Below are 12,517 nucleotides of genomic sequence, written 5' to 3'. Positions count from 1 at the left end.
CGTGACACCGTGTGGTGGCCTCAAATCGACACTGATGTGGAGGACCTGGTACGGAACTGCTCATGCTGTCTCCTGAGTGGTAAGACAGGCAAGCCTGCCACGGCACCTCTTAACCCAACACCATGGCCTTCAGCACCATGGGACCATATTCAGATTGACCTTTGTGGGGAGCTGCATGGGGCACCTGCTCATGCACGCTACCTGCTTGTGGTGCATGACCTACATTCTAAGTGGCCCGAAGTGGTGCAGTTGTCCTCCATCACCACGCACGCCATCATCAACAGTCTGGACGTGCTTTTTGGGCGTTGGGGCCTCCCCGCTGCCATCACCTCGGACAACGGGACTCAATTCACGTCGTCGGAGTTCCAGGAGTTCTTGGCACGGCGGTCCATCAAGCATATCAGGTCAGCGCTGTATCACCCAGAGGGTAACGGGGGGGTAGAAAGACTGAACAAAACATTGAAAGAGGGCATTCGAGCCTGCCTAGAAGACGGACAAACGTTTAATGCTGCTCTAAATCGCACCCTCCTGACTATCCGAGCATCGAGACACTGCACCACGGGAGTGTCACCTGCGCTGCTGATGATAGGGCGAGAGCTGAAGCAACCGTTGGACCGTCTGAGAGCTGTGACTACGCGTATACAGGAGGGTCAGGAGCATCGAGAAGTCAGGGCCCATGTCCAAAGTGCACAAGCCCGCATGAAGGGGAGGTTTGATGTCACTCATCATGCCCAGACCCCGGCATTCTCGGTTGGTGACTGGGTCAGGATCAGGTATGCACACCGTCAAAACAAGCTGAAGTCGTACTGGTCTGAACCTGTTCGGGTGTCAGCGCAATTGGGTCCGGTCACATACCGTCTGGAGAATGGGACTCGTTGGCACTCAAACCGGCTGCACAGGGTCTCACCCCCCACAGTCACCCCTCCAACGTTCTCCCGGGCCGCATCCCTTAATTGGAGGCCGCGCCCAGGAAACCTCCAGGAGGGGACTCTCCCAGCTGAACAGACAGGGGCGGCCCGCCAGCCGACTCGTCCTCAGAGAGCAAGGGCCCCGCCGGTCTGGCATGGCGATTATGTTATCGGGACATGAGAGACTTTGGGCGAAGGGGGGGCATTTCATGTTACGGTTAAAGGTTTGTGATTTTGTTGTTTTCTCAAGGGAAGAGGGGGAAAATGTGATGTTCACAATGTAGTTATTGCATGTATGTTAATGTAGTTGGGTTCTGGTGCCTTTGGGGGGAGCCATCGGAGTTGTTGTGGTTATTGGGAATGCGGAAGCAAGGGAGTCTAAGTAAAGTTGTTGTTGGAAGCAAACGTGTGTGTTTCTTCGGCATCACAAATATAACAATCTTATTATTATAAATATTCTTGTAAGTCAATTTTATTGCTGACACTGCGATTTGGGGTCATCAGCATGTTGTGCCCCCCGGCCCAAAAGTCAAACTCCGCCTGTGAGGCAGACATGTTAATTTCACGATGGTCCCCTTTGGATTATTATTATTATTGTTATGATTGTTTTAATCATATGAAGTGTAAAATACAAAAATGTCTCAGTGGTATACAACCATCCAAAATAATAGATTATCAATGAGAATAGAGGGTCTGATTGAAAATATTTCTTACAAATGAGCTGTATTATCTTTTGTAATTTAATTATTGTACTGCATTGTTGAGATGGAAAGGACGCCAAACGTTGCTAGGTGACGCAAACCAAGCCGACGCCCTGCGCACACAAAAAAGTCAGCTGCAGATGACACTTGTGCCTCCCCCCCACTCCGCCTCCCACATATGTACTGTTGTGCACCACAGTCAGGTGCCATGGTGCACGCTTTGTGTATGCCTTCGCGTAACTGCGTCTACATACAATACTTTGGAGTACGCGATAAGGAGTCATGAATCGACCATACGAATGGGGTTTCTCAGCCAAGCAAATGGGCCAGTACAAGGACCTCTTCATAGACTACGGAGAGGAGGAAATAGTCGATTACCAAGACCCCGGTCAACTTGTGGCCGCCTTGAAACAAAAGGAGGAAGAGGTTATTTTGGCAGCCCAGCTGGGGAACGCGTTGCTTCTGGAAAACCGTCAACTCAAAGAACAGAGCGACAAAATCCACGAGAAGTACGCACATAAGATAGAGGTAAGACTTTTCAAAGTCAAAGACAAGTTAAATGTAATGTTTTGTCTTTTTTAGAGGGGAGCGCATATTTTTCACTTGGACAGAGAGCGGGAAAAACATTTTAAAAGTCAAATGTTCCCAGTTCTGGGCTGTTTCATGTCTATGGAACGAGCGTGATTATACTTCGCATATGATTTTATTCCCTCTGACGTGCTGGCACTGACTGTGTAGAGAAAGGACACGACTCCATTTAAAACACTTCGAAATTTAAATTAATTTTAAAAAGACATGAAATATGATACTTTTGACCTCATCAGCACAACTTTAGAAACGTGTTTAACTGTATATTTCTTATCTTTTTGAATTGTAAGCGATCATTTCAACATTGTTACACACTTTAGTAACGTTCCGACTCTTCCATCACAACAATAGGTGCTTTATTCGAGTTGTTGTGAGAAGTTTTTTAAATATTGGTTGCCCTATTACAGATACACGAGAGGGGCAAAATTGATTTAGAACGAGGAACACTTCAATGAAATCTTACCAACAAGAAAATCGTGTCATTCTGAATTATAGATATTTTGCATTCATATGCTGCAGCAGAAATTTAATTTGATGTATATGGTGATCTTTAAACTGAGTAATATTATAGTGTTCTTATGTAGTTGCAGTATCAGCAGCTTTTAAAGTTCTCCCTACTATGATTGATGAATTGATCAATCCAATCAGACAGCAGTGAATCAAGATTGGCTGTTTTTTTTTATGGATTTATTTATTTATTTTAACAATAAGTCACATTTTAATCTGTTTTTTTTTTCACATTATCTATAAACAACTGAATTTAAATTATTCTTAGAATAGTGGTTTTTAAAGCATTGTAGAGTGGCAATAAGAATTCTTGAAAGCATTCCAATACTATACTTGTAAGTTTTTAATGTGGTGTAGCTGGGGAGAGGCAAGCTTGTGCTTCCTTGCTGAAGCTGCAGATCAGTGGGAGATGGACAGTGAATTGACATGTTTAAGATGCACTTCTTTAAAGATTCTCCCCCACCCTGTGTAGGAGCTGGAACAGAGCAATCACAAGCTACGCTTAAAGCTGGAAAACTGCCAGTCTCAGTGGGAGAGTCAGGTGGGCTACCTGGAGAGGGATGCAAGAGAGTTGAGTGCTCAGGTGCAGCAGCTCACCCAGGCCCTCTGCCTGGCTGAAAGGGACAAGACACAAGCTCAGATGGATTACAGTGAGAACACACAGCAACTGAAGGAAAAGCTCAACACAGTGAGTACCACCCCACACAGAGCTGTGTGAGAAAATATTTCACTTGTCTACGTGAGAGGCCCACAAGGTGATCAAGTAACAATACACGCAAGCTCCAAAGCAGATAAGACTTGCACTGACCCAGTCCACCCCACACATTGACACTGTGTTCTTTATAAGCCTCTCCGGTATCAGCCAGACACACAAGGCCACGCACACAGCTTCAGCTTTTCTGCTCTCACAATAAAGGGCATACGTATGTTTTTATTCAAACTACAGAGACCAATTTCCCAGTAGAGATGGGCATTCAACCTAATTTTGATGATTGGAGAAAAATATGAGTAGGGAATTAATCAGGCCATTGCCATTTTTCTGAGACTGTTTGAATGGACTCTCATTTAATGTCAATGTTCTATTAAACAGAATTATGCTACCCAAAAAAGTTGTCCCATAGCAAAAGTGTTTATGGATGGAGGTCAACTTTCCATAGCTCAAATGCTGTTTAAATATGGTCATTTTCAATGATAGAACTTGTTATATAATTTATCTCCGATTTTTGAAAACATCCTCCAAAGCCAAATGCTTATTTATAATCAGGAGGATCACTGCCAAAATAATATATATCTTCATAGATGCACAGCAGCTGCATGAGACTAAATTATGGCAGCACAACCGCTCCATTTTTCACTGAGAAATTAAGCTAAATATTTCTAAATATCTGATCTCACAAGGTGAAGCTGCACTTTTATTTTTATCTGCACTGGGCCAAATATATTCCCAAAATGTTGTGGGTTTTGTGGGGACATGTTTGGGAAAGTAAACAGAAGAGTACTATTATTTATGACACTTTATAGACCCAATGAATATTCAGAGCATAAAGACGGAAATGTAAATAATCATTTGGTAGAAAACCTGATGATGTATATAAACAAAGTATTTAACATGTTTGTTTTTCTTGGCTTTAATACACTTTTGGTGTACTTAAAAGGCATTGGTACAGGTCTTGAGCAATCTTTGCTTCTCAAGCAATCATATGACCTCATGGAAAACTATCCTTGGTTGTAATACAGCTGATTCAGCTTCATCTGTAGTCAGTCAAACATTAAGAGCTCGATGTTAAGGAAGCAGTGCTCAAAGCAGAGGGTAATCAAAGCAGTGATGTATTTTAGGGCTTCTTATCACCTCATAACGAAGAAGTTGATTTGACTTTACAGTATATCAACCTTTGAGAGGAGTGAAATATTGTTCAAGAATATTTCCGCAGATGTAGAATTGGATTTCATCAACACTTGCAGTATGTTTAAAGAAAGTTTCCTTGTGCAGATCAAGAGCAGTCAGTTATTTAGTTTTTGCCCAGTTTAAAAATGGATCCAAAGCAACTCTCCCCTCCCATGTATCAAGGTCCACAGAATAACAGACTGTGGATGTGATGCCTTTCCCTACAATATAATTTAGAAACAAAATCCTCTTCAAGAGCAGGAAAGAAACAAAAACAAATCTTTTTTTTGTTGAAGGCGAGGGAGGTGGACAAGTGGTTTTGTTTGGCTTTAGATATACAGTATTCTAAAAGTTGTAGGACGGAGAAAGTGTGGAGAGGTAGTCTCATGTCGAATTATATCTCTTTCCTTGACCCGGTGGTAGGGGTGTCTGAGGGGCTTTCGGTGAGTAGAAGCTTATACTTTTGTAGTTTTTTGTGAACAGGTAGCGCAACAAATTGATACAAACATAAAACAAAATAAATTTGTGTTTTGTATTTGTTTTCTCTGTTGTAATTGAATTTGAATTATGCCTTTTGAGCCATTTAAATAAATATATTAAGGAACTTTTTAATCAAAGTTTTTGTTTTGTTGACCACTTGCGTGAAGGGAGTAGCCAAACATATGTGAACAGGAAAGCATAGCTACACTCTTGAGGAAATGTTTGTGGGAAAACAATAATGTCACGTAGCACAGCAGTGAATGTTTAGACAATCACTCAAGTGTTGAGAAGTATGCAATAAAATATGAGGGAGAGTTTACCCACTGTTTTGTACAGTGGTGTGCTAATTATTTTCCTGCGGCTGCTTGAAGAGCTGTCATAAAGTTTATGTTCAGTTGGTCCAATCTTTGAGGTTTTTGTTTAAATTATCTGTGAGTGAATTGATTATGTAATGGATTTTGATAAGATTTTAGTTTAGATAAGGTGAGGTGATAAAGTGAGTAGCTTCAAACTAAAACATAATGACTAATTTCTGAGACAAGGGAAGGTTGAATGACAAGCTGGAAATACTGATTTTGTTTTCATGGTGCGAACAATTTGCTTAACTGGAATAATGATATCGGAAAAGTAGTACAAACTAGTACAGAACACTCAGATATTGGTTTAAACATTATTATTAAACAATAACTGGTGTATTCTTATCTCGCTACTCTTTTATTTCAAATTTGTACCGGTGACCTATACATGAATGACTATTTGTTCTTCTATTATGGTACTTTGATAAATTATTAACTTATTATTATTATTATGCAAGTATGTATTGTAGCGGTAACTAGAACACTTGTTAATAAGTTGTCAGGATATTTTCTTATCATTGATATTGATATTGGTCAATATCAATGAAATATCAACATAATATCAAAACTTACGTGCACACCACGCTCATATCTTTCTATCATTTCCATCCTAATTTCAATGGTAAGCGTCACCTTTTTCCTGTTTTCACTACCTGCGCGAATGAACCTTCTTGGGACTCATGTTGATTTCTCTCAGAAGAAAATCTGCCGTGCTGCTGTGTTGTGGGAAAACAATGAAATCGCGATGCTGTCGTAAATCGTCGCATTGCGAGCATGTCGTCATATGTTGAGACATATAGACTCCATCATCAGTTGACAAGACAGCTTCCACAGACATTGTGGCACACCTTCTCATTGGGGGCCGACCCAGGCAGAAAGGTGAGTTGGCTTTCACTAAGATAAACTCAAACACACGCTGTGTTCTAATGCCAGATTTAGGTGGAAATAGGACGAAGGTTTTACTGTATCCAAGCAGGCAAGAGTGTCTCAACTTCAAGAGTGATTTGGTTGATGATTTAACGTAATTATTATATTAAATAGCACCATTCATGCATTTTGAAACGTTGTGAAAAAAAAAAATCAACAGATAAAATTAGTGTAACTTTGGCTTGAAATTTTTACGTAAAATGAATGATAACTACCCTTTTTTTTGCTTTTACCAAGAACCTAAACTGTTTTACCTTCATATCTATTAGAAATTCTGCGATTGAAGCATTCATTTACAAAATTTTCAACTTAAAAAGTCTTTGTTTCGTGACGGCCGCCATGTTGGATTACACAATACCGTAACTTTTGCTTAAAATATTTACGTAAAATGAATGATAACTGCCGGTTTTCTGCTTTTAACCAACAATCTAGACTGTTTAACGTCCATATTTATGGAAATTCCACGATATAAGCATTTCTTTACAAGAATTTTCAACTTAAAAAGCTCTTTGTTTTGTGATGGTCGCTATTTTGGATTTGGTATCACTACACAATAGCGGAATTCAACCTAAATATGTTGTGATTGTATATAGAAAATATAATACTGCGTGCGTTCCTCAAGTATTAAGTTTCTGATGTGAAAATTGAGTGATTTATTAGCTGTTGAAAACTTGAATAAGAAAAATTAAGTTGAAATAAATAAATAATGAAAATAATAATGAATAAAATAAATGAATATTGCTATTGATCCTGAAAATATAGGTTATTATCTCTGCATTCGGTGGTTTTTGTGCATCTAGCATAACATTTGACAATTTTATAGCCATTTTAAGTTTTGTTATACTAGTACTTGTATAAAAAAAAATTTTAATCTGGATTTTATCAGGGAACAACTTTGAATTCTTTTATGTCGCTGCTCATGGAGACTATGGTTAAGGAAGATGCCTGTTTTGGTCGCTAGCGGCTTCGGTTTTGAAGATATTTGAATGCTATGTTTTTGAGAATAGGCCCCCTATGGATGGGCCGCCAGTCCCGTGCCGTGTCCCGTCAAGTGATAATGAAGTCTATGGTCGAGACAAATAACAAGTAAAATTTTACATTGGATGTCGAATGGATCGTATGTCAATGTGTTAGTATGTCAAGGTATCACTATATACCGTATTTTTCGGACTACAAGTTGCAGTTTTTTTCATAGTTTGGCTGAGTGTGCAACTTATACTCAGGAACGACTTATGTGTGAAATTATTAACACATTATGATATTATTTTATATGTTATTTTGGTGTTTTGGAGTGAAACTGATGGTTTGGTAAACTTGTTGTTGCATGTTCTTTATGCTATAGTTATTTGAATAACTTAATAGCCATGGCCACGTTCGCATTCTGCCTTTGGCAATGTGTGTTCAATTGTATTATTGACTTTTTTTTATAGGGCTTTTAGTTTGTGGCACTTTCACGGCCACGTGGGGGCGCACTTGCACTTGTTTACATGAAGAAGAGCGCTCACACACCAGAAGAAGACCGACAGCTACGTAGCTGAGTGAGTGGGCGAGTTAGCGAGAGAGAAACACTGGTGCAAACCTACGTTCATTGTTTATTAAGGGTGTAACGGTAAATGTATTCGTATTGAACCGTTTGGTACTTGGTGGTCGGTTCGGAACGGAGGCGTACCGAACTAGTTTCTGACGTAGTGTAACCCTTACTTTTCGAGGCTGCGAGTCGATCGGGTTTCAGTTTCTTTGTGTAGATTATATTTACTCCGTCTTCTCTACTATAATGAGGGCCAACACGATAGGACAGTAAGAAACGTAAACGGCGCGACAACGTGGCCGCCACGAGAACGCAGTCAAACGCGGCCGTTAAAGTCAACAGCCAATGCACACCAGTCGCAGCGCGGCCGCGTGTTAGACGCGTCCCAGAAGCGGCTCAACACGATGCACGCGAAAAGAACGGCAGAGTTTATTATTTGACGCGAGACGCGGCCCTCCTGCGTCAATACTACTAGCTAGCAGACCGGAAGTCACTCGTATAAAAATACGGTGGATCCGGTCGATTTTCAAACTAATATGCAATCGTAGCTTACTTTTTGAGTCCATCAGATCTCTTGAGTGGTAGATCGGGGCACAGTTGACTTGTCTTTGTTGATTTACAGTTGTCTTCTCTGCTATAATAATAATAACCAACACGGCCCTGTGTTCAATACAAAGCCCTCCTACCACAACAAAACAAGTAGGAACTAATGTTCACATAGGAACTAAAGTTATACAACATAAAATATACAATATAAGTGAATACTACATCACATTTGTAAAATACAAACACATAATAAAATAAATAATAGCCCATTTAAATAAAATAAACTGAAATGAGCTAAAACACCTGTAATTAAATAGTAAGAATAATAGACAGATCCTGCTTACACAATTAAATTTATTAATTTCTGTGTGGCGCTTTAACTTGAGAAAATCCACCAATAAAGCTTTTGAAAACCGTTCATAAGAAAAAAAATCATTGAGGCATTTCATTTGTAAAATACATGTTAAAATCTTTGTCATTGGGATTGCTTTTCTCTTTGGCACAGGACTTCATTTTTCTTCTTTCTTTCTGAAAGAAAGCTGACCAATACGCGGGGTCTGAAAGGCAAATTGTTGTTGGATTATTATCTTTAAATACTCACTACTTTTAGAGCAGAATTATAGCTTTGTATAGGCTACTGTTCCTATTGTTGAAAGCACAAAAGTATGTAATAAACAACTAGCACATTTATATTTTGCATTTTGTTTTCTTACTGTACCGAAAGTGAACCGAACCGTGACCTCAAAACCGAGGTACGTACCGAACCGAGAGTTTTGTGTACCGTTACACCCCTATTGTTTATGCTTGTAAAATATCTCTACAGAGGCAACGCCTGTGTGTATCATCTTTTCTGTTGTTGTTGTGTGTGTTTTCCACCCGCGATCGGACACTAAAAGCCAATTTTGTGGTTGTTTGAACGATGCGCTAATCCTAGCGAACGCATGCTAACTGTTTGTGTCATGTCATTGCTGTGAAAGCACCTAATAATTTATTTACGTCGATGCGAACCTGTTTGGTATCGAGGACGAAATTGATTCAGCAAATTATACGGACGTCCAGCATCGTCATTTGGGAGTTTAGCCCGCTGGATAGCCAGGACCGAGCCGTAGCGTCCTGGTGAGGACAGTATATTCGTATTTCGTTGTTCATGCACTGTACACTGTACACTTATTCAGCATGTTGTTCTCTATTGTATTTATATATTAACTTGCTTTTCAAGATGACATGTCTGTTCTATGTGTTGGATTTTATCAAGTAAATTTCCCCCCAAAAATGCGACTTATACTCCGGTGCGACTTGTAGTCCGAAAAGTACGGTAAACAATTTAGGCTATTTATTTATTTATTTATTTGACAGTACAACTGATGACAGTAATTGACTCACTTCCATAACTACATTTTTGGATTCATTTTAGCATGTTAAATAAACAAATTAGGTAGGTGAGGTTTGTAAAAGTGGCAGTTCCATCCATCGATCTTTTTTTTTCCCTCCGGTATGCAGTCATTAAAAGAAAAGCCCGAAACACCAAAAAAGTGACCTGTTAACTATCTTATTAACACTTAAAAATCATTTTAATGACAGAGAATAAGACTCGGCAAACGCAATCTCCATGTTAGCCATAGATTTATTGTTTCACTGGCTGGATTTATGAGGGTTTCCTGCAATGTTTGCACCGATACTTGATTTCTGCCATTTATCATGTCTTTATAAAAGTGGGGAAATTCCAAACCTCTGTGAAGCTAGGTGCAAGATCAATTTTACCCCTTGTAAAACCATGTGTTGACCACAGTTTTAGGACTGCTGAGTTTAATTTCACTGACCAGCTCTGGCCTTTATCGCTGTCAGTTTTTTTGCGTCAAGAACTCATATAAATTGTTCAGACAAAACGAAGTAGCTGCAAGAATGGAACCATACCATTCAATGATCCTGATAAAATAAATAACAAACAAGGAATCTAATTGTTTTGAACAGGTTGCAACAGCTTCCTGTACTTTGGGACTCAAAAGAACCACAATTGAAGCCGTTTTCCACAAAACGGAGAGAGCAGGAAAAATGGTAAAACTTCACAGGAGTGTTCTGCCACCTTTAAAGTTAACCAATAAGTGCAAAAGCATTTGTTCTAGCAGGTCACAAAAAAGTCAACATTCAAAAAACTGCAGGGCTTGCCAGTCAAAAGTGTCATCCTTGAGAGTTCCGTGGTAGAAGCAAACATTGCAAAATAAAAAAAAAAACAAAAAAAAAAAACTTGCATACGTATCTCACATTTGCACCAAAACGGGATCCTACAAAAGTAGATTTGTTTTTGTTATAGAGCGTAGGTCTTTTTAAAAAAACAACCACACAATAAACACTAAATTTGACCAACATAAAATATACCGACAGTCAAACATGGCAGCTGTGTTATCTGACACAAATTTCTATCGCAAATAATTTTACTTTACTCCTGTACTTTTTATTTCAGTTTAGTACTGTAAATACAAAATGTAACCCCATCCCACCCACAGAAATGAGGAATTATACAACCTATTTTCTTGGCACTTAAATTGCACTATAAAGGTGTCATTTAGCCTTTAAATGTGTGTGTGTGTGGGGGGGGGGGCATAAGCAATACTGTAGTTATGTGAAAACCTACAGTTGTGGTCAAAAGTTTACATACACTTGTGAAGAACATAATGTCATGGCTCTCTTGAGTTTCCAGTTATTTCTACAACTCTGATTTTTCTCTGATAGAGTGATTGGAACAGATACTTCTTTGTCACAAAAAACATTCATGAAGTTTGGTTCTTTTATGACTTTATTATGGGTGAACAGAAAAAAGTAATCAAATCTGCTGGGTCAAAAATATACATACAGCAGCGCTAATATTTGGTAACATGTCCCTTGGCCATTTTCACTTCAATTAGGCGCTTTTGGTAGCCATCCACAAGCTTCTGGCAAGCTTCTGGTTGAAGTTTTGACCACTCCTCTTGACAGAATTGGTGCAGTTCAGTTAAATTTGATGGGTTTTTGTTTTTTCAGCATTGTCCACAAGTTCTCAGTGGGGTTTAAGTCAGGACTTTGGGAAGGCCATTCGAAAACCTTAATTCTAGCCTGATTTAGCCATTCCATTACCACTTTTGATGTGTGTTTGGGCTCATTGTCCTGTTGGAAGACCCAACTGCGCCCAAGACCCAATCTTCGGGCTGATGACGTTAGGTTATCTTGAAGAATTTGAAGGTAATCCTCCTTCTTCATTATCCCATTTACTCTCTGTAAAGCACCAGTTCCATTGGCAGCAAAACAGCCCCACAGCATAATACTACCACCACCGTGCTTGACGGTAGGCATGGTGTACTTGGGGTTAAAGGCCTCACCTTTTCTCCTCCAAACATATTGCTGGGCATTGTGGCCAAACAGCTCGATTTTTGTTTCGTCTGACCACAGAACTTTCCTCCAGAAGGTCTTATCTTTGTCCATGTGATTAGCAGCAAACTTCAGTCGAGCCTTAAGGTGCCGCTTTTGGAGCAAGGGCGTCCTTCTTGCACGGCAGCCTCTCAGTCCATGGAGATGCAAAACAAGCTTGACTGTGGACACTGACACCTGTGTTCCAGCAGCTTCTAATTCTTGGCAGATCTGCTTTTTGGTGATTCTCGGTTGAATCTTCACCCTCCTGACCAATTTTCTCTCAGCAGCAGGTGATAACTTGCGTTTTCTTTCTGATCGTGGCAGTGACAAAACAGTGCCATGCGCTTTATACTTACAAACAATTGTTTGCACTGTTGCTCTTGGGACCTGCAGCTGCTTTGAAATGGCTCCAAGTGACTTTCCTGACTTGTTCAAGTCAATGATTCGCTTTTTCAGATCCATGTATGTATATTTTTGACCCAGCAGATTTGATCACTTTTTCTGTTAACCCATAATAAAGTCATAAAAGAACCAAACTTCATGAATGTTTTTTGTGACAAAGAGTTGTAGAAATAACTGGAAACTCAAGAGAGCCATGACATCATGTTCTTCACAAGTGTATGTAAACTTTTGACCACAACTGTATATTGCTCGACTTCATATAGCTTAAGATGCATCATGATAAAGTCTATAAACCTGGACAATAT

General features: G+C 39.6%; 1 protein-coding gene across 1 annotated transcript in view; it reads left to right on the top strand.

Annotated features, from left to right (window-relative positions):
• The first annotated feature begins 1,780 nt into the window (after nucleotides 1-1,780).
• The window catches only part of si:ch211-235m3.5 (BICD family-like cargo adapter 1), a 33,610-nt gene continuing 22,873 nt past the window's right edge, over nucleotides 1,781-12,517 (top strand). Inside the window, exons 1-2 of the mRNA XM_057839661.1 lie at nucleotides 1,781-2,137; nucleotides 3,177-3,392. Coding sequence (XP_057695644.1) covers nucleotides 1,892-2,137; nucleotides 3,177-3,392 — 462 coding nt within the window. The 5' untranslated portion in view covers nucleotides 1,781-1,891. The remainder of the gene's footprint in view (nucleotides 2,138-3,176; nucleotides 3,393-12,517) is intronic.

The sequence above is a fragment of the Corythoichthys intestinalis genome, chromosome 6, assembly GCF_030265065.1.
Source record: "Corythoichthys intestinalis isolate RoL2023-P3 chromosome 6, ASM3026506v1, whole genome shotgun sequence".
Lineage (NCBI taxonomy): Eukaryota > Metazoa > Chordata > Actinopteri > Syngnathiformes > Syngnathidae > Corythoichthys > Corythoichthys intestinalis.
The sequence above is the reverse complement of the archived record's forward strand: the minus strand, read 5'-3'. Positions and strand labels throughout refer to the sequence as shown.